This window comes from Elephas maximus, chromosome 7, assembly GCF_024166365.1.
Source record: "Elephas maximus indicus isolate mEleMax1 chromosome 7, mEleMax1 primary haplotype, whole genome shotgun sequence".
Classification (NCBI taxonomy): Eukaryota; Metazoa; Chordata; class Mammalia; order Proboscidea; family Elephantidae; genus Elephas; species Elephas maximus.
Window position 1 is genome coordinate 42639185 of NC_064825.1, and position 20498 is coordinate 42659682.

Here is a 20498-nt window from a genome sequence, read left to right on the forward strand (position 1 = left end):
TTAAGCATGTCTTTTGGTACTAACTCGGTCCCAGGATTGGAGTTTCTGGGTCATAGACTATACGTATGTTCTGATTCAGTAGATACTGTTAGTTTTCCAAAGTGATTGTTCCAATTTATATTTCCACCAGCAGTGGGATTGTTCTACACAGTCTGTAACAACTGCTATTGTCTTTTTCATTTTAGCCATTCTGGTGGTGTAGCACAATGGTTAAGAGCTTGGCTGCTAACCAAAATGTTGGTTGTTCAAATTCACCAGCCACTCCTCGGAAACCCTGTGGGGCAGTTCTACTCTGTCCTGTGGGGTCACTATGAGTCAGAATCAACTCGACAGCAATAAGTTTTTTTTTTTTTTTTTTTGGTTGGGGGCGTTGGTGGGTGTATGCTATCTCATGGTGGTTTAAATTGCATTTATCTACTGTCTAATGAAGTAAAGCACTTTTTCAAGTGTTTTTTTTTTTTTTGGTTCTTTGAATATCCTCTCCCCTGCTCCCTGTGCCGTCGAGTCGATTCCGACTCGTAGCGACCCTATAGGACAGACTAGAACTGCCCCATAGAGTTTCCAAGAAGCACCTGGCGGATTCGAATGCCGGCCTTTTGTGAAATGGTTATTCAAGTCTTCTTTTTTTTTAATCAGATTGTCTGCGTTTTTCTTATTTATAGGAATTCTTTGTATATTCTGCCACAAGTTCTTTTTTGTCAGTTGTATGTATTGTCAATATCTTCCATTCTTTGCCTTATATTTTCACTCTCTTAATAGTATCTTTTGATGTATACAAGTTTTAAATTGTAGTATAGTTTGGCTTATCATATTTTTTTCTTTATGTTTAGCACATTTTGTTTTCTGTTTAAGAAAACTTTGCCTATGCCAAGGTCATGAAGATGTTCTGTGGTTCTTGTAAGAGATTTATTGTTTTACCTTTTACATTTACATCTACAGTCCATCTGAAATTGATTCTTGTATGTAGTGTGCAATAGGGGTCAAGGTTCAGTGTTTTTCTAATGGATGTCTTGACCTAGCAGCATCTGTTGAAAAGACCACCATTTCTGCACTGCACTGCAGTGTCATCTTTGTCATATGTCAGGTGATCGCACATTTGTGGGTCTGCTTCTGGACTCCTCCAGTCAAGTGTTTAGGCCAGTCAAAACCCTGGTGGCGTAGTGGTTAAGTGCTACGGCGGCTAACCAAAAGGTCGGCAGTTCGAATCCACCAGGTGCTCCTTGGAAACTCTATGGGGCAGTTCTACTCTGTCTTATAGGGTGGCTATGAGTCGCAATCAACTCAACGGCAGCCAGTTTAGTTTTCCATTTTTTTTCTTCTGATTCCAAAGTGTATCTTCTTTTCATTACCTTATAGTGGAAAGAATTTGATCCATTTGGGAACAAACTAAGGATGAAAGGACATAATATGTTATCTTCTGAGTGAGGTTATTCCCACCCCTGAGTGGGGTGGTGGGAGAGGAGGTTAACCTGGAGGTAAGAGGGACAGGAAGCGCCTGTGTTCATAGGCTAAGAGGGAGGTATTAGGAAAAATGCCACCAACAGGCTGAAACTCAGGAACTAGGGGGGTAATCCCAAAGGCCAGGGGAGCAATATGTCTTTCTATAGCTATAAAGTAAAGCTAATGGTTAGACAAGGGTTATTTGTTGAAGAAGTGGAGTTTTAACAGATTTTAATGAGAGTACATAATTTGTACTTAGGGATTATTAGCTCTTCAAATTCTTGTTCTAACTGGGTTATTAATTACATTTTTGATTATAGAAGTTAATCCATATATACTCTCTTCTTAATAGGAAATTATATTTTTATAGATGAGGCACAAGTGAATAGTGTTTAATAACCCAGCTTCTTTTCTTTACCTGTGATTGAAAAACTTTTACATAAGTGTTCTAAATGGGCATTATGGACTATCTGGTGGAGGCTACCCAAAATGTGGACAGAGAACCTAGTTCAGGGGTTCTAATCTTGGCCGCACATTAAAATCATGAAAAGAGCTTGAAGAAAAACGACTGATGCCTAGATCCCAAGCCCAGAGATTTTGATTTGATTGGTCGTAGAAGGAGTCTGGGTGTCAAGATTTCTAAAAGCTTCCAGGTGGTTACAGCATGCAGTGGAAGTGGGTAGAGTTAATTCACTCTCATGGGGCTAGCCTTCCATTCACTCCAGTACCACTTTGGGCTGCAACCGCTCCTGGGTCTTTATGCAGCTTTCAGTTACTATCCCTTATCACTCAGTAACAATAGACTTTGGATTTGTACAGTGACTTTTCACTAAGGGGTCCTTCCTCACCGGCCATTCAAATTCTCCATTGTGCAGTTGGGAAATCCAAGGATCATAAAGAGTGGTGACAATCTAGGCCCCTTGAGTCATAGACCAGGAGCTCAAGCTTCTGGCACAGGATTTGGCAGGGCCAGCAGGGCAGTGAGGATGAAGAGCAGGGCAGGGCAGTGGATGCCCCTATTAGGAGGGAAGGGTACTGAATGGGGAAGCCCTGCAGCCCAGGGACCAAGTACAAGGCCAGGTGTTCCAAGACTGTCGTCGAATGAATGCAGGAAATGTGCCTGCAAAGCACTATGTGATTATTATTATTATGTCATTATTCATTTTACAAGAGAAACATCAGTCATGTCCTACTAAGGAAAGAGAAGGAATTGTGTGACTTGGGTCCTCTGCTTTGTGCAGATTCTATTTGTCACCCTGCAGCCTGAGTCTAGAATATTTCAGATTACTATTTCTGTTGGCATTAGGTGAGAATTCCTGCTCATCAGACTGAAGTGTGCATGAGTCTGTCTTTCTCCTACTAGTTGAACCAATGGAGAGAGAAGGACAAGGGACTGCTTATCTTTATTCTAGTGCAGGAATTTTTCTTGGTGGCTCAATAGAATTATGAAACTCGGTATTCTAGCAGTGCTCAAGGGTAGGGACCGTGCTTTACGTAGCCATTCATTTCTGTACCATGGTTTCTCATACAATTTGACACTCAGAAGGTTCTCAGGGCAGGTTTGGTGAATGAAGGACTGAAAAACCTCTATTATTCTTTCTAAAATTTTGTTGATCGAGAGTGCGAGTGGTGTGGTGTTTTGTTTTAGAGTAGGATAAAAGAGATAGAGTTAGAAAGAGAGAGACAGACAGAAGCAGGTGCTTGTCACTTGCTGTGGGACATCTGCCCTTGCCCAGTATCCCTGCATCTCCAGTGCCTGCACATGGCACAGGATGCCAGGATACCCCAGTTGACGTGGTGACTGATGGAGTTCATTCCTTACCAAATCTGTTACCATGGGCCTCAAAATACTGTAATTCACTTCCTGGCCTGCTTGTCAGATTTCCGTTAGAAAATAGAATCATCCCAGATGGTTCAAATAAAGAGACTTTAATGAAGGAACTATTTAGCAGAATTGGGAGCGGATTTAATGGGACAAAGGACATATTGAGGTCACCTGGAGCCCTGGTGGCACTAATCACAATGTTGGCGGTTCGAAACCACCAGCAGCTCCTTGGAAACCCTGTGGGGCAGTTCTGCTGTGTCCTAAAAGGTCAATATGGGTCTGACTCCATGACATTGGGTTTGTTTTTTGGGTTTGGGAACTGGAGCCAAAACCACCCCTAGGTCTGAAAGGTAAAGGAGAGGAAGTGGTAATTTTGGAGACGGAGGAGACCTGGAACCAGTCAAAGAGGCTGTGGGCAGAGTAGAGGGTGTTGCACCAGACCAGGGAAGTAGTGGTGAGGGAATACCTTGTCCCCTTCTCTTCCTGCCCTCCTTTCTCCTTCTGATGTCTTTTATTGGCCATACCCAACTAGAAACTGTCCACCAAGGACACCAGGTGGTACATCCACAAGGTCTGCCTCCTTGGCACAGAGCAGGAAAGAAAAAAGGGGAGAGTGGATAGGAGGGGTAGAGGGCTAGCAGTTGGAGAATAAGCAAGACACCTGTGAAAGGAAGCATCTGTAGGGGGTAGGGGGAGACCAAGGAGATGAGGAAACGTATCTGCAGGCTCTACTGAAGGCACGTTCCTGCTCTCAGTCCCTGAGGAATGTGAGCTTCAGGGAAGTAATTAATACCATATCCAGGAATCTCATCTCTGGACCTATAATTACGGGTACAGGAATTTTTTAAAGGGTGATAGCAGTGGTTTTAATATCTCATAAATATTTCTCCAAGGACTCTCCCCACAAGCGAGGGGTTGTTTTGTTTCTTAGGCCTGGAACCAGCCTGAGTCTTTGGAGAAGAGGCTCCCAGAGTCCCAGAGGACTGGAGGAGAAAATCTTGTGGTAGCACCCCTCATACACCCCTGTCCTTGCTCTCCTGAGAGCTCAGGCCCTTGGGCTCCATCTCTACACTATGATCTGGGCCCTGGACCTCCTAATCCCTGGGATTCTGCCTTGTCAGAAGTTTCTGAAGGAAGTCTTCTGAGGGAACTGGGAGATACTGAGGCTGATCTCCGCAGGGCGTGGGGAAATGTGGGTGCTGCTAAAGCTTTTTTGGGAACTTGATTTGCTCATTTTGACTGAATTCTGGGCAGAGAGTGGCATGTGCATAAACAGGAGACTTTTGTCTAACCGTAAAGCCTACGCAAGGCAGAGGAAAGAAATATAAGGCAGGAGAATCAAAAGAGCATATATTTGAAGCCCTCAGGTTAAGGAAGCATGTTCATAGACCATCTCTAATTCTCAGAGAACCCCCAGCATGCACATTGCCTGCTGAGCTGTGTTCCCCCAAAATATGTGTTGCAAATCTAACCCTGATACCTGTGGTTGAAGGAGCCCTGGTGGTGCAATGGTTAAGCGCTCAGCTGCTAACCAAAAGGTCAGAGGTTCGAGCCCACCAGCCGCTCCTCAGGAGAAAGATGTGGTAGTCTGCTTCCTTAAAGATCACAGCCTTGGAAACCCTATGGGGCAGTTCTGTTCTGTCTTATAAACCAAAAAACCAAAACCCATTGCCATCGAGTCTATTCAGACTCATAGCAACCCTATAGGACAGAGTAGAACTGCCCCATAGGGTTTCCAAGGAGCACCTGGTGGATTCAAACTGCCCATCTTTTGGTTAGCAGCCGTAGCACTCAGCCACTAAGCCACCAGGGTTTCTGCTCTGTCCTATAGGGTCACTATAAATTGGAATCCACTGATGGCAGCTGGTGGTGGTGAGTATACCTGTAGTTATAATCCCATTTAGGAATGGGTTTCTTTGTTATGTTAATGAGGCTGTATTAGTGTAGGGTATGTTTTTTATGTTTAAGCCAATCTCTTTTGAGATCTAAAAAGAGCAGACTGAGCAAGCAGCCAGGGAAGCAAGCAGAGGTGGGGGAAGGTAGATGCCATACCACATGGGGATCACCAAGGAACTGAGAAACAGAAGCTAAGAAGAGCCAAGGACCGTCTCCCAAAGCCAAGGGAGAGAGAAAGCCTTTCGTAGAGTCTGGACCCTGAATTCGGGCTTCTAGCCTCCTAAAGCATGAGAAAATAAATTTCAGTTTGTTAAAGCCACCTACGTGTGTTATTTCTGTTATAGCAGCACTTGATAACTAAGACATGCACCAAGGCAGAGGACTTAGATTAGAATCTCAGCTCTCCCCTAATGAGCTGTATGGCCTTGGGCAACTCCCTTTACCTCTCTGATTCCCTATTTTCTCCTTTGTAAAATGGCATCATAATAGTGCCTGCATATTGAGATAATTTATGCAAGAATCTTCTACCAAAGTATCTGGCACATAGCAAATGCTCTATAAATGTGAGTTGAATTTGAAGCCACTGGTTGGGATGAACTAAAGCTCTGTCCTTCCTGTTCTCATAGAACTTTGTTTGTAGCTGGATAACAATGCTTACTGTCTCACTTGTCTCCCTCTGCCACTAGACTGGTAGCTCCTTTGTGTGCCTGGCTCCACAGTCAGCCCAGAGAAGGGGTTTGGTAAAGTGTTGAATTAATGATCAAAGCATGAATAAGTGTTGGGGACTCTTAAAAAATAGATCCAGGTCTCACATATTTGAGTCACTGCAGATGCTACAGTAGACAGGGAGCCCTGGAGCATTCCAGAAACCTAATGCGTTTGGAAAACTGTGCACACTGGCTTTTTCCTCCTGGAGTACTTTTTTTTTTTTTTTTCTAAAGACCATTTAAGCTATGGGGCATGATTGCATTGTTGGCTACAATGACTATGTGCCCAAAAAAAAAAGGGGGGGCTTATTTTGAAGTTCTAGGTTGGACTGGGTTGCCCTGTAACTGAGGACTTGAGAAGCCTGATAATGGCGGGGAATTGGGCCACCTGGAGAGGGCTGTTGCCAAGAAAAGGTGGAGCTGGTATAGTCGGGAAGTCAGGAGGGCTATCCAGCACACGCAGGTTATGTACCAAACGGTCAGGGCTGCAAGGAGCCTGTCAGAGGCCTCAGAGCATCTGTGGAGACCTACTGTGTGCTGGCCTCCTGCAGTTAGGCCTTGGCTTAAGATCTCTGCTAGTCCTTATTTTTCCCCTGTTGTTTCTCTTATCCTCAACAGAGGATTCAGGGTGGTTCACTATCCCACTCATGGTCACACAGTTTGTGTTGGACAACAAAGCCTTTACTGAATAGCCTCTAATATTTGGCCCTCTCTGCAAGACTGAGTCAGAATCAACTAGGTGGCAACGGATTTGGTTTTTTGGTTTTGCAAGGCTTCTGGCTTGACTTCCTAGCCTGCACAATCAGGAACCATCAACATTCAATTCTGAGCAATGGGTCTATTGCCTTTCCCTTAAACTTAAGAATCAAAATTTGTTCCCTGGAACATTTGCTTTCTGAGATACTTGGTCACAAAAGTGTTCTGTAATCAAATATGTTTGGGAGGTGTTACTTCTTCTTGGAGTGTCACAGTGCACATCCCCACATTCAAGAGTCTGGAAAGTCCTGCTGTAAAGAAGCCTTATTGAGTCAGCTTTTCCTAAGCCTATTGACCAAGAACCTTTGTTTTGTTCACACTTATTAACATCCTGCAGGGCCAAGTGCCTCTTCAGTAAACAATCAAACAGGTGAGTCAGCCTTGTTCCCAGGACATGACTCAGCGAGTGGGCCTCAGAGAGTGGGGACCCCCCCTCCCCGTCCCATAATGCTGCCTTGGTCCCTGAAACAGCTTTGGGCTCCTACTGCCAGATTCAGAAAGAATCCCTGCCTCCAAAGATTCAAAAACCCTATGTTGTCACTCATTCTCATTTTGTTTTCACGCTGCTTTGATGTGGAGAATGCCCCTGGATGCCACTCCCAAGAGCTACTGAACTGCTGGCAGTTTACGAGAGAACAGAAGGAAAAACAAAAGATTGGATAATCCTGCTTTGCTTTTCTCATTAAGTGTTCGCTGCATTTCTCCACATGTCTGCCATCCCACCTCCTTTTACAAAAGAACGTGGGGAGGCTCACACCTGCATATGTTGGGGGAGAGAGGTTGGCAAAGACAGGGAATGAATGTCCCGGTTCCTCCTTCCCCACCAGCTGTGCCCCCTCACTGCCCCCACCACTAAATGCTTTGTAGGAGCAAGAAAAGAGGCAAAGAGCAGATGAAGGCAGCTGAATCTCAACGTGTCCAAATAGAGCTCCTGATCCCACCACCTGAGAAGGGAAGCAAGTCTCTCCCTGGACTCATCCCCATCTGTAAGCAGCACTACCATTGGCCAGGTTACTCAAACCTAAACAATTGAAACCACCTTAATTTTCCTTTGGCTCACCACCACCACCTGGAGACCATCTACAGTGGAGACCCGTTGGAGGCAGCACAGAAAAGGGCTTTGGTGTGTGGGCTCTAGAACCAGATGACTTCAGTTCAAATCCTGCCTCTACCACTTAACTAACTGTGGTCTTGGAGAAGTCATCTAACCTCTCTGATCCTTAGTTTTCTTATCTGGAAATAAGTGTACTGTACTGGTCTCATCAGCTTGTTAGGATTATAAGAGAGAGTATACGTTCAGTGCTTTGTACAGTGCCGGACAGAGCTCAAATAAACATCAGATATTATTGCTCCTCTTGGTTCTGTACATTTCTTTCCATCTAGACTGGTGCCACCTTAGTCTAATCCACTGTCATCTTTTCCCTGAACCACTGCATCAGTGTCTGTTATGGATTGAATGGTCCTCCCAAAATGTGTGACAACTTGGCTAGTTCATGATTCCAGTATTGTGTGATTGTCCACCATTTTGTTTTCTGATGTGATTTTCCTACTTGTTGTAAATCCTACCCCTATGATGTTAATGAGGTGGGATTAGCAGCAGTTATGTTAATGAGGCAGGACTCAAACTACAAGATATCTTTTTGAGATATAAAAGAGAGAAGCCAGCAGAGAGACATAGGGACCTCATACCATGAAGAAAGTAATGCCAGGAGCAGAGTATGTCCTTTGGACCCAGGGTCCCTGCACTGAGAAGCCCCTAGACCAAGGGAAGATTAATGGCAAGGACCTTCCTCCAGAGCTGACTGAGAGAGAAAGCCTTCCCCTGGAGCTGGTGCCCTGAATTCGAACTTCTAGCCTCCTAGACTGTGAGAGAATATATTTCTCTTTGTTAAAGCCATCCCCTTGTGGTATTTCTGTTATAGCAGCACTAGATAACTAGGACAGTGTCCAAATGAGGTCCCTCATTTTCACTGTTTTCTAATATGGTCACCACATAGCAATCAGACTGACCTTTTGACAGCACAGATATGATAACCCCACTCCCTTGTGTAAAAACCTTGAAAAGTATGTTTATCATCACTATTAAAATGAAACTTAAACAACTCACAGCGTAACCTGACTGGTTGGTAGCTCTTTGACCTTCCCTTGTGCCATCCTCATCCTCACTGTGCTGCTCCTGGCAATCCGGCCTCTGCTCCTTGAAGCTGCCCAGCCCTTTCCCACATGGTGGTCTTTGCATTTGCTGCCTTTTCCTTCTAGAATGGCTGGCTGTTTCTTATCTAATACCACCTGTTCAACACCTTCTCTTATAAAGGCCATCCCCACTGATTTCCCTTTCTCATCAAAGTGTGTATTTTCTCACAGCTGGAATTATCTTATTTATTTTTTCCCTTAATGCCTGGTACCTCTACGAACAACCGAACCTCCATGAGGGCAGGGACATTGGTTTACCACTATGTTCCTAGAGTGAATGAAGCAAGAGGAATCAAGAAGAAATAAGTTATAGCCTCACTGAGCTATACTTCCTTCATCTTCCTTTTACTACTCCAGTTTTATAGATGAAAGTGCTGAGGCAGGAATAGGTTAAGATACTTTCCCAAGGTCATCCAGTCAGTAAGTGGTGGGACTTGAATTCAAGCCCAGCCCTGCATCTACCCTTTAAACCACCAAGCTCTTCTGCCTCCTTTGTTAGTAGAAGTGGAATCTGAACAAAAGGTGAGGTTAGTGATATGTGGTTAAGAGTAAGGCATGCCCCAATGAGAGACTCTAGACTATTCTTTTTCTTCTATACTACTCACTTGGTTGGGAAGTTGTGGAATATCCCTTCTCTGTCAGTTTTACTCATTCTTAATCATCTATTTGTCCCCTGTTCTTTTCCAGTTGCCCTGTGCAGGAGCTTGACCCCTACATCTATACTACAAGGCCTCAGCACAGGAACCAGGTAGGGGGGTCTCCTGGCTGTCCTCTGTCTCCAGCCTACAGCTGGCCCCAGAGGCCCAGGATCAATTTGGGGCTTTGCAGATTTTCTCCATGGCTGTAGGGACCACAGAGAGTGAAGCATCAGTACTTGGTAGGGAGAAACGTCATCTTTTTTTTTTTTTTTTTCTGACAATCACATGTTTTTTATTGTGCTTTAAGTGAAAGTTTACAAATCAAGTCAGTATCTCATACAACAACTTACTCATTGTGCTATGTACCCCTAGCTGCTCCTCCCTAATGTGACAGCACACTCCTCCTTTCCACCCTGTATTTCCCATGTCCATTCAACTTCTCCTGTTCCCCTCTGCCTTCTCATCTCGCCTCCAGACAGGAGCTGCCCACATAGTCTCATGTGTCTACTTGAGCCAAGCAGCTCATTCCTTACCAGTAGCATTTTCTGTCTTATAGTCCAGTCCAATCCCTGTCTGAAGAGTTGGCTTCGGGAATGGTTCCAGCCTTGAGCTAACAGAGAGTTCAGGGGCCATGACCTCCGGGGTCCCTCCAATCTCAGTCAGACCCTTAAGTCTGGTCTTTTATTAGGATTTGAGGTCTGCATCCCACTGTTCTGCTCCATCAGGGATTCCCTGTTGTGTTCCCTGTCAGGGCAGTCATCAGTGGTAGCTGAACACCGTCTAGTTCTTCCAGTCTCAGGCTGATGAAGTCTCTGGTTTATGTGGCCCTTTCTGTCTCTTGGGCTCATATTTACCTCGTGACTTTGGTGTTTTTCATTCTCCTTTACTCCATGTGGGTTGAGACCAATTGATGCATCTTAGATGGCTGCTTGCTAGAGAAACATCATCCTTTTAACCCCCACATTTTCAGGAGATACCAGGAGCTTTCTATTTTTGTTTACTTTTTTCTTTTCTTTTTGTAGACTGGTGGGTCTAGAAAAGTCAGTAAGAAAGGCATGGAGCTAGAGATGACAAAATGATGTGCAGCTGTGTTTAGTATTTGAATCTGACCTCTGTGTTCTAGAAAATACACAGGCAGTGGAAAGTATCCTGGGCAGGTTACAAAAAGATGGGGAAAGGTACCCCTGGCAGAGTAGAGATTTCTCCATTTTGTAATGTGCTGTATTTTTTGCCTTGTGTTTGTTTCTGGGACATTGTAGCTTTTCACACACTGCAATGTCCCAGAAACATTGTAGCTTTTCAGGGAAACCCTGGTGGTGTAGTGGTTAAGAGCTGCAGCTGTTAACCAAAAGGTTGGCAGTTTGAATCCACCAGGCGCTCCTTGGAAAGTCTATGGGGCAGTTCTACTCTGTCCTATAGGGTCGCTATGAGTCAGAATCAACTCGACAGCAGTGGGTTTGGTTTTCTTTTGTTTGGTAGCTTTTCAGTAAGTCACATTTGGTCACCCCAGTTTCTAGGGATCTCAAAACACCCTCCTTTTAAGGGGCATATTTAATCCTTCTGACTCCCCTTTTGAAAATGCTAGCCAGCATCCCCTTTAAAAGAGGGGGCTTAGCCTGGTACCTGCTGTACAGTAAGTACCCAGTCAGTGCTGACTAATATTTTCATAGTAATAAGGGAGAAAAATATCTCACATGGAATGACTGCCTGGCATTGTGATAGGGCTTGTGTGGACTTGGCCAATGTAATCCTCCCAGCAACTCTGCCAGGCAGGTGACTGGGACTCTGCTCCATTTTACTGACTAGGAAACTGAATGGCAGTGAGGGAGACTTGCCCAGTGTTAGCTGAGAATAAAGGTGAAGCCAGGATGAGCACCCCAGCTCCAAAAGAGAGTTGCTGAGTGAATTTCAGACCTGGGATGATACCGCAGGTGTCCTGATACCCAAAATCACCCACTTCCCTGCTGTATTAGTTTTCTGTACTGCTGTAACAAAATACCACACATCTGATGGCTAAAAACAACAGAAATTTCTTCTCTCACAGTTCTGGAGGCCAGAAGTCTGACATCAAAGTGTTGGCAGGGTTGTGCTCCCTTTGGAAACCCTGGTGGTCTAGTGGCTAAGAGCTACGGCTGCTAACCAAAAGGTCGGCAGTTTGAAGCCACCAAGTGTTCCTTGGAAACTCTAGGGGACAGTTCTACTCTGTCCTTTAGGGTCACTATAAGTCAGAATTGACTCGATGGCAACAGGTTTGGTTTTGGGGTTTTTTTGATGCTCCCTTTGGAGAGTCTATCAGAGAGAATCCACTCCTTGCTTCCTCTCCTGCCAGCATTCTTTGGCTTGTGGCTGCATTACTCCAATCTCGGTCTCCATGGTCACATTGCCTTCATTTGTGTGTATCAAATCTCCCTGTCCCTCTTAAAAGGAAACTCGTGATGGCATATAAGGCCCACGGGAATAATTCAAGATAATTGCCCCATCTCAAGATCCTTAACTTAATCACTTCTGCAAAGACCTTTTTTCCAAATAAGGTAATATTTGCATGTTCTTGGGATTAAGACTTGAAATGCTTGGGGACCAGCATTCAGTCTACTACACCAACACTAGGGGCTGCACAGAGGATAAGCATAGATCCTGTTCTAAGAGCAGAAATTCATGGGCAGGAGGCAGGGCTGGATGTGCGGGACCCAGAGGGGACCTACCCACCCTAGAAAAGGCAGGAGAAGGAGTTGGGGGGGGGTGTCATTGTCGTCCTTGTGGTGGGAGGTACACTTGGGTCTGCATCTTAAACCTGAGATGTTGGGACCATAGTTCATTCATTGTACATGTAGAAACTGTTGAATTGGTGTGTATTTTGCTGTGTATATTCCCAAAAAGAACAAAACAAATAAGATTAAAAATATATATACACATAATATTACAAAAACTTAATATGAATAAAAATATAAAATATCTCATTAATAACTTTTTATATTGGTCACATATTGAAATGTTAGTATTTCAGGTATATTGGGCTGAATAAAATATATTACTAAAATTAAAAAAAAAAAGTTTTTGTGCAGATATTCTACATCCATCCCTCTGGAGCTCGCACTCCAGGCAAGAGAAGTAAAGAGATGACTGTATGCACCTTAGCAAGTGCTGGGGTAGAGAGAGATGTGCCACCCACAAGGGGATTTTCAACCCTGCTTGGGAAGGCTTCCAGGAGGAGGTGATGCTTGAACTGAGGCTACTGGATAAGTAGGAGTTAGCCAGGTAGACCCAAGGCAGTGAAAACACATTTGAGCAGAACAGCATTTACAAAGCTATGGTGATTAAGACCTGCCTGTTCCCTGCAGAGGTTGCCCAGTGGTCATCATGGGGCTGAGCAAATCTTGGATGAGGACACCTAGAGCCAGATGTGTGATCTTGTTGTTTTAAGTGCATATGGTACCCCTCCCCCCCCCCATATCCCTTCTTATAGGTGAAACCCACCAGAGGAGAAAGGACAGGTTCTACAAGTCTTTGCAGAGCGGCAGGGCTGACGGTCTCCTGTTGAATGCATGCCCTGCTGTTGTGTACATGTGGCTAGAGTATGCGGATGGCCAGACTGGCAAGCCATGAAGTCTGAACGAAAATTGGCTGCTAATTAGAGGGTTGTCAGGCCTAAGAAATGCAGCCTCTTGGTGTTGTCAGTGTTAATACACCTTTTCCTTTCAAATTTAAAAGTACATCCTGTGTTTGTTCCGGCGTGAATGGCTTTTCAGTGCACTTAGTGTGAGTGACCTGTGGTGTGGCTTCCTTCCCAAGATACTCAGTGTCCTTCTGGTTCATCCGTCAACTGCCCCAGGTTATTCTTCTCTGAGTCTTTGCATGTGGAGTTTCCTCTGCTGGGATACACTTAACCTCCATTCTGACCCCTTCAACTCCTTCATGTCTCAGCTTAAATATCACTCCACTTATTGCCTGTACACCCAAAACACCAAACCCGTTGCTGTTGAGTTGATTCCAACTCATAGCGACCTTATAGGACAGGGTAGAACTGCCCCACAGGGTTTCCAAGGAGTGGCTGGTGGATTCAAACTGCCAACCTTTTGAACAGCAGCTGTAACTCTGTGCCACTAGGACTCCATAACTTCAATTATATGTGCCTGTGCTAATTGTTCAATATTTTTCTTCCTGAGGGCAGGTGACCAAGACTGTTTTTTTTACCCAGTCCATACCACGTAGCAGGCACACAATAAATACATGTTGAGTGAATGAAAGAATAGTAACAAAAATTTTCTTTAAGAAAGAAAATTTCAGAAATCTTTAACAGGAGGAGAATGATTTAACAATTGTGGTACATCCATGCTTAGGTTATAGTCTTTAGCTGTTAAACGAGTTTTGGAATTTTTTTTTTCTGTGCTTTAAGTAAAAGTTTACAAATCAAGTCAGCCACTCATACAAAGACATATACATCTTGCTACATACTCCTAGTTGCTCTCCCCCTAATGAGACAGCACACTTCTCTCCGCCCTGTATTTCCGTGTCCATGCAGCCAGCTTGTGTCCAACTCAGCCTTTACATCTCCTCTCCAGACAGGAGTTGCCCACATAATCTCATGTGTCTACTTGATCTAAGAGGCTTACTCCTCACCAGTATCATTTTCTGTCTCATAGTCCAGTCCAATCCCTTTCTGAAGAGTTGGTTTTGAGAATGGTTCCTGTCCTGTGCCAACAGAAGGTCTGGGGGCTATGACCACCAGGGTCCTTCTAGTCTCAAACCATTAAGTCTGGTCTTTTTACGAGAATTTGAAGTCTGCATCCCACTGTTCTCCTGCTCCTTCAGGGATTCTCTGTTGTGTTCCCTGTCATGGCAATCATCGGTTGTAGACAGGTACCATCTAGTTCTTCTGGACTTAGGTTGATGTAGTCTCTGATTTATGTGGCCCTTTCTGTCTCTTGGGCTCGTAATTACCTTGTGTCTTTGTTGTTTTTCATTTTCCTTTGCTCCAGGAGGGCCGAGACCAACTGATGCATCTTAGATGGGCGCTTGCTAGCGTTTAAGACCTCAGACACCACTCTCCAAAATGGGATGCAGAATGTTTTCTTAATAGATTTTATTATGCCAATTGTAGTAGACGTCCCCTGAAACCACAGTCCCCAAACCCCTGCCTGTGCTACTCTGGCCTTCGAAGCATTCGGTTTATTCAGGAAACTTCTTTGCTTTTGGTTTAGTACAGTTGTGCTGACCTCTCCTGTACTGTGTGTTGTCTTTCCCTTCACCTATATTAGTTCTTGTCTACTATCTAATTAGTGAATCCCTTTCTCCCACCTCCCTTCTCTCCCCCCTTTCGTAATCATCAAAGAATATTTTCTTCTCTGTTTAAACTATTTCTTCAGTTCTTATAATAATGGTCTCATACAACATTTGACCTTTTACAACTAACTAATTTCACTCAGCATAATGCCTTCCAGATTCCTCCCTGTTATGAAACATTTCACAGATTCATCGTTGTTCTTTATTGATGCGTAGTATTCCATTGTGTGAATATACCATAATTTATTTATCCATTCATCCATCGATGGGCACCTTGGTTGCTTCTACCTTTTTGCTATTGTAAACAGTGCTGCAGGGAACATGGGTGTGCATGTATCTGTTTGTGTAAAGGCTCTTATTTCTCTAGGATGTATTCCAAAGAGTGGGATTGCTGGATCATTTGGTAGTTCTATTTCTAGCTTTTTAAGGAAGCACCAAATGGATTCCAAAGTGGTTATACCGTTTTACATTCTCACCAGCAGTGTATAAGTGTTCCAGTCTCTCCACAACCTCTCCTACATTTATTATTTTGTGTTTTTTGGATTAACGCCAGCCTTGTTGGAGTTAGATGAAATCTCATTGTAATTTCGATTTGCATTTCTCTAATGGCTAATGATTGTGAGCATTTCCTCATGTATCTCTTAGCTACCTGAATGTCTTCTTTAGTAAAGTGTCTGTTCATATCCTTTGTGCATTTTTTAATTGGGTTATTTGTCTTTTTGTAGTTTAGTTTTTGCAGTAACGTGTAGACTTTAGAGATCAGGCGCTGATCAGAAATGTCATAGCTAAAAGCTTTTTCCCAATCTGTAGGTAATCTTTTTACTCTTTTGGTGAAATCTTTGGATGAGCATAGGTGTTTGACTTTTAGGAGCTCCCAGTTATCTAATTTCTCTTCTGGTGTTTGTACATTTCTGGTAATGTTTTGTATACTGTTTATGCCATGTATTAGGGCTCCTAACATTGTCCCTATTTTTTCTTCCATGATCTTTATCATTTTAGATTTTATATAGGTCTTTGATCCATTTTGAATTAGTTTTTCTGCATGGAGGGAGGTATGGGTCTTGTTTCATTTTTTTGCAGATGGATATCCAGTTATGCCAGCACCATTTGTTAAAGAGGCTGTCTTTTCCCTATTTAATGGACTTTGGGCCTTTGTCAAATATCAGCTGCTCATATGTACATGGATTTACATCTGGATTCTGTTCCATTGGTCTATGTATCTGTTGTTGTACCAGTACCAGGCTGTTTTGACTACTGTGGTGGTATAATAGGTTCTAAAATCAGGTAGTGTGAGGCCTTCCACTTTGTTCTTCTTTTTCAGTAATGCTTTACTTATCCAGAAACCCTGGTGGTGTAGTGGTTAAGCGCTATGGCTGCTAACCAAAACGCTGGCAGTTTGAATCTACCAGGTATTCCTTGGAAACTCTATGGGGCAGTTCTACTCTGTCTCATAGGGTCACTATGAGTCAGAATCAACTCTATGGCAATGGGTTTGGTTTTTGGTTTTTTGGTTTACTTATCGGGGGCCTCTTTCCCTTCCATATGAAGCTGGTGATTTGTTTCTCCATCCCATTAAAAAATGTCAGTGGTATTTGGATCAGGATTGCATTGTATCTGTAGATCATTTGGGGCAGAACAGACATTTTTACAATGTTGAGTGGAAGAATTTTTTTATTGGAAAATGTTGAATGGAAAAAACAGCATAAAAATCTGTGGTCTCATCTAAATTTTATCAAACCCTTTTGTGTATTTGCTTGGAAAATCTATCAAAATATTGGCTATGAGTTGTGAAACTGTAGGGTAATCATTTTCATTTTACTTTAATTTTTTTTATTGTCCTTTTTTTTAATGAGAACGTATCACTTTTAATAATAATAATAAAAACTAAAATATCAGTAGAGTTCCTTTGAGCCATCTGGTATCTTGGTCCTTTCTCGTATGCACTCCTAATCTTTCACATACCCATTATGGGCTCACTGGGAATGAATTGGAGGCCCCCACGAGAATGATTTAACCAATTAACTTATTCATTAACTGCCATGGTATCTTAGATGTGCTGGACAAAAGATTTAGAATAATCCTTATTATGGGCTGGACAAAGGAAATATTTGAAATCCCTCTCTCATTTCTTTCCAGCCTTTCTCATGGAATTCCCACAGGGACTAATGCCCAGAAAAAGGGCAAAGTGGCCTTAGAGCCTTTGAAAGGAGAATGAGTTCAAGATGTGCCCATTGTGGTGGCAAGAGCAGGATTCCCATGAAGTGTGCGTGTGTTTACTAATTATCCCAGGCTTTCAACTGCATATGCCTTCATTGTAATGCATTCTTGGAATTTGTTAAAACTTTATTGTAGTGGTAAGCCTGTCTATGTACTACAGATATTTTAGAAACTAACCCATCATCATTTTTATTGTGAAACTTCCAAAAGACAATTTTAATTATACTTTATATTAGTGAGGGTGTATTGAAATGCACATTGCCCTGTATAATAAGTGATCCCAACCCTTTTGGAATACTTTTTGACAAATCTTATACACTTGACTCAGTGATGCCATTTTTGAACTCTTAAGGATATGATCCGAAATAAGGGAAAAAAAAAAAATTATACCTAAAGGTAAATATTACACTGTGAGCCACAGTAAAGTTGGAAACAAGGTAAAATAAATATCTGACACTAAGGGAAGAGGTTTCTCAGTAATTGTGTTCATTCAATGGGCTATAATACAACCATTTGAAATGATTATGTAAAAAAAAAAAGGAGGCAACATGTAAAATGTTTGCCTTAGGTTCAGGTTGTATATTAGTGTGTGGCAGTGTGCTGTGTTTAGATTTATTTATAAAGATATATGTGGCAAATGACTTTGCTGCATAAGGACACAGATGCCTGCTCCACACCCATTCTAATCCCTGCAGAAGTGCCCAGAGGGGGCCTTTCTGCTGGTATCACTATTAATTATGTATTAATAATCATGTGTGTTGGAGGTGATTTGGAATGGGGTCAGTGTGGTCACAGAGTAGAAAGATTCCTGAAGATTTCAGTCCTCAAGGATGCCCATCATTTCCCTGTGTTTCACCTTGGTAAATCGTCAGATGACCCTTGGCTCTGGCTTGCATTCATGAAAATTGCAATCTCTCATCTATTACATTTGGTGGACAGGCAGTGGGTGTTCCTGGTCTACCTTTCCTGGCTTGCCTGTGTTTCCCCTCTCTCCCACTTGCACCTTGCTCCAGCCTTAGGTAAACTTTTACCCTGCCTGTCCTTGAACCTTTGTTTTCCTCTGCTTGGGAATGCATGGAATGGAAAGTAATCACTAGTAATCAGGCCCTTGAGCTTTGAAATAAATATCAGTGTTTTAACTTAATGGTTTCTTGGAGATTACTTTTAACTTCCTAGTGAGTCAGGCCTTTATATAAAACAATTATTTTAGGAATCAGCCACCTCACCATTTTTTATCTATTAGATTAAAAAAAAAAAAAGATTGTAGTTTTCAAAAACAGAATTGTTATTGCTAGAAGGGGTACAGGAATCTAATACTCTCTTTATCTCCTTCTTTTCTTCACTGTGTCCACCTGCTGATTTCCTCTTCACCTCTTCCCTAGAACACTCCCTGACCATCTGTCCGCCCACCCTCCCACCCATCCAGCTGCCCATCTGTCCATCGGTCCATTCATCCATCCATCCTACAGATGTTCATTGAGCATCTGCTAGGCATCAGGCACTGTTCTAAGCACTGTGGATACAGCAGTGAATAAAACAGACAAAAACCCCATCATTCATATATGTGTGTGTGTATATATATATATTTGTCTTTTTTGATATATCTATATTGTTCGTAATTAAAAAAAAAAAAATTCTCCCCTAAAGAACAAAATAGGCAAACATCTTCCTGACCTATGCATTTAATCAACTCTCCTCTGTTACTTAGAGCTGGTGGTTGTAGACCAGAACTCATATCCAGGCCCTCCTGATTCTGTTACACTCCCCTTTGCTTGCCTTATTGGCTCTGATTAAAGGACTGATTTCTAGTTTCATGCATCAGTGACTAGCAGCTGAGGGATAGGCCCTATTCCCCCTTCTCCCCACTTGTGCCCATCTACCACAGAGACCCTGGAGAGAAAGAGCCCTGGTTCTACCAAAGGAGCAGGACAATGCGGCTGAGACATAGCAAAGCCATCACTATCCCCAGCATGGAGTTTTAACCTCCCCTTCTTACAGATTCTCTTTTATATTTTACTGTAAAAGAAAATGATCCTTCCATCTCAATCCCATCGTGTGGGTCCTGGATGTATTACAAACCCTGGATGTCAGTCTAGTAAGTATTGGATTGACCTTTTGAGACTGAGATTGGAAAAAAAGAAAAATAAAATCACAACTCTAAACATATCTCACGAGCTGAGTAATGAAACAAAAGCCCATCTTGACTCGCCAAACATTGTGTGACCCTTGTGAGTGTCCACAAAGTCCATCTTTTCATGAAGGGGGTTGAAGCAGAGCATAACTGCTGTTCATCGGGCTGTCAAAGGACTCATTGCCATTTCCTAATCCAAATTCTAGCCCTGACATCTTGAGGATTTTCCTCAGTTAACAGCAGCTGCCATTCACAGCCCACCTTTCATCCCTGTACACTTTCTAAATGCTGTCTGGGGACTGTTTGCCCCAGTCATCAGGACAGACGTGTAGCTATGATCTCAGGAGGTAAAAGGAAGTATCTTTTCTTCAGAATTACGGGTGGCTGGGAATGTGGGTGGCACAGTGGTTAAGAGCTTAGCTCCTAACCAAAAGGTCAGCTTCTTGGTTTAGAGGCGCTCACTCTGGAGAATTTCCTGACTTCATGAGCTGTAGACATGTGTGAAGGTGGCTGGAGCATGTGGTCCTGGGAAAGCAGCCTTATTACTGGGTGCATTTGACTAAAATGATCCATTGATTCTAAAGTCTGTATAAATCTGTGAGTTCCTTCACCACTCCAAGTCCCCATTTCCTCATCTAGAGAGTAGAGATGAGACTACCTACTTTAAGATGCCTTTCTACCACTTAGTCCAATGACTGGCCTAAAAAGAGAGTGGTAATAATGGTGGTTACTGTGGGTTCTAGATCTTTCTGGAAAGGAGAGTTTGTTAGGGATGGGGGAAGGGATGGAGGTCCTGAGGACAGTGGTCAGCTTAGAGCTTCTTTTAGATAAAAGAGAAACTACTATGTACCAGGCTCTGTGTCAGGTGCTTTGTTTGTATTCCAATTAAAATATGACAGTTACTTCATGGAGGGATCAGTACTCCCGTCTCCCAAGGAGGAAGCTGAGGCTTAGAGAAGTTCAGTACCTTGGCCAAGTCACACAGCTGCCATATGACAGAAGGGGGATTTGACACCAGGTCAGTTTGACTTCCAAGCTTGTCACATTTCCCTGGGTCCCAGAAACTTCCTTGGAACATCCCTTTGGGGATGCTGGCTTCCGGGATCCAGGCCATGCTGCTGTCTTAGTGTAAGTGTGTGCTCTGGTGATTGAAAAGAACAAAGTCACAGCCACCATCAATGAGGCATGTCATTGCTGTTGCTGTGTTTAGACTTCAGGTGCTAAAGGTTGAGTTAATCATACTTCTCATATTACAGAATATCGTCATTGAGCCTTGCAAAGCCTAGCTTTGGATTAGCTATTGCTTGTCTTTTATCCCCATTGCCCACTCCCATCCCTGTGACTATCCTGCTACAGTCAAAGTGAAGCCTCTTCCTCGTGTGCATTCTTGTGAATTAAAACAGGCATCGTTTCAA

At 43.2% G+C, this 20498-nt stretch overlaps 1 protein-coding gene across 2 annotated transcripts in view; it reads left to right on the plus strand.

Moving 5' to 3' along the window:
• The window catches only part of TENM4 (teneurin transmembrane protein 4), an 887828-nt gene that overhangs the window by 57600 nt on the left and 809730 nt on the right, over positions 1 to 20498 (plus strand). For both annotated transcript variants that reach the window (XM_049889686.1, XM_049889688.1), the window contains exon 3: positions 9505 to 9565. In XM_049889686.1, coding sequence (XP_049745643.1) covers positions 9505 to 9565 — 61 coding nt within the window. The remainder of the gene's footprint in view (positions 1 to 9504; positions 9566 to 20498) is intronic.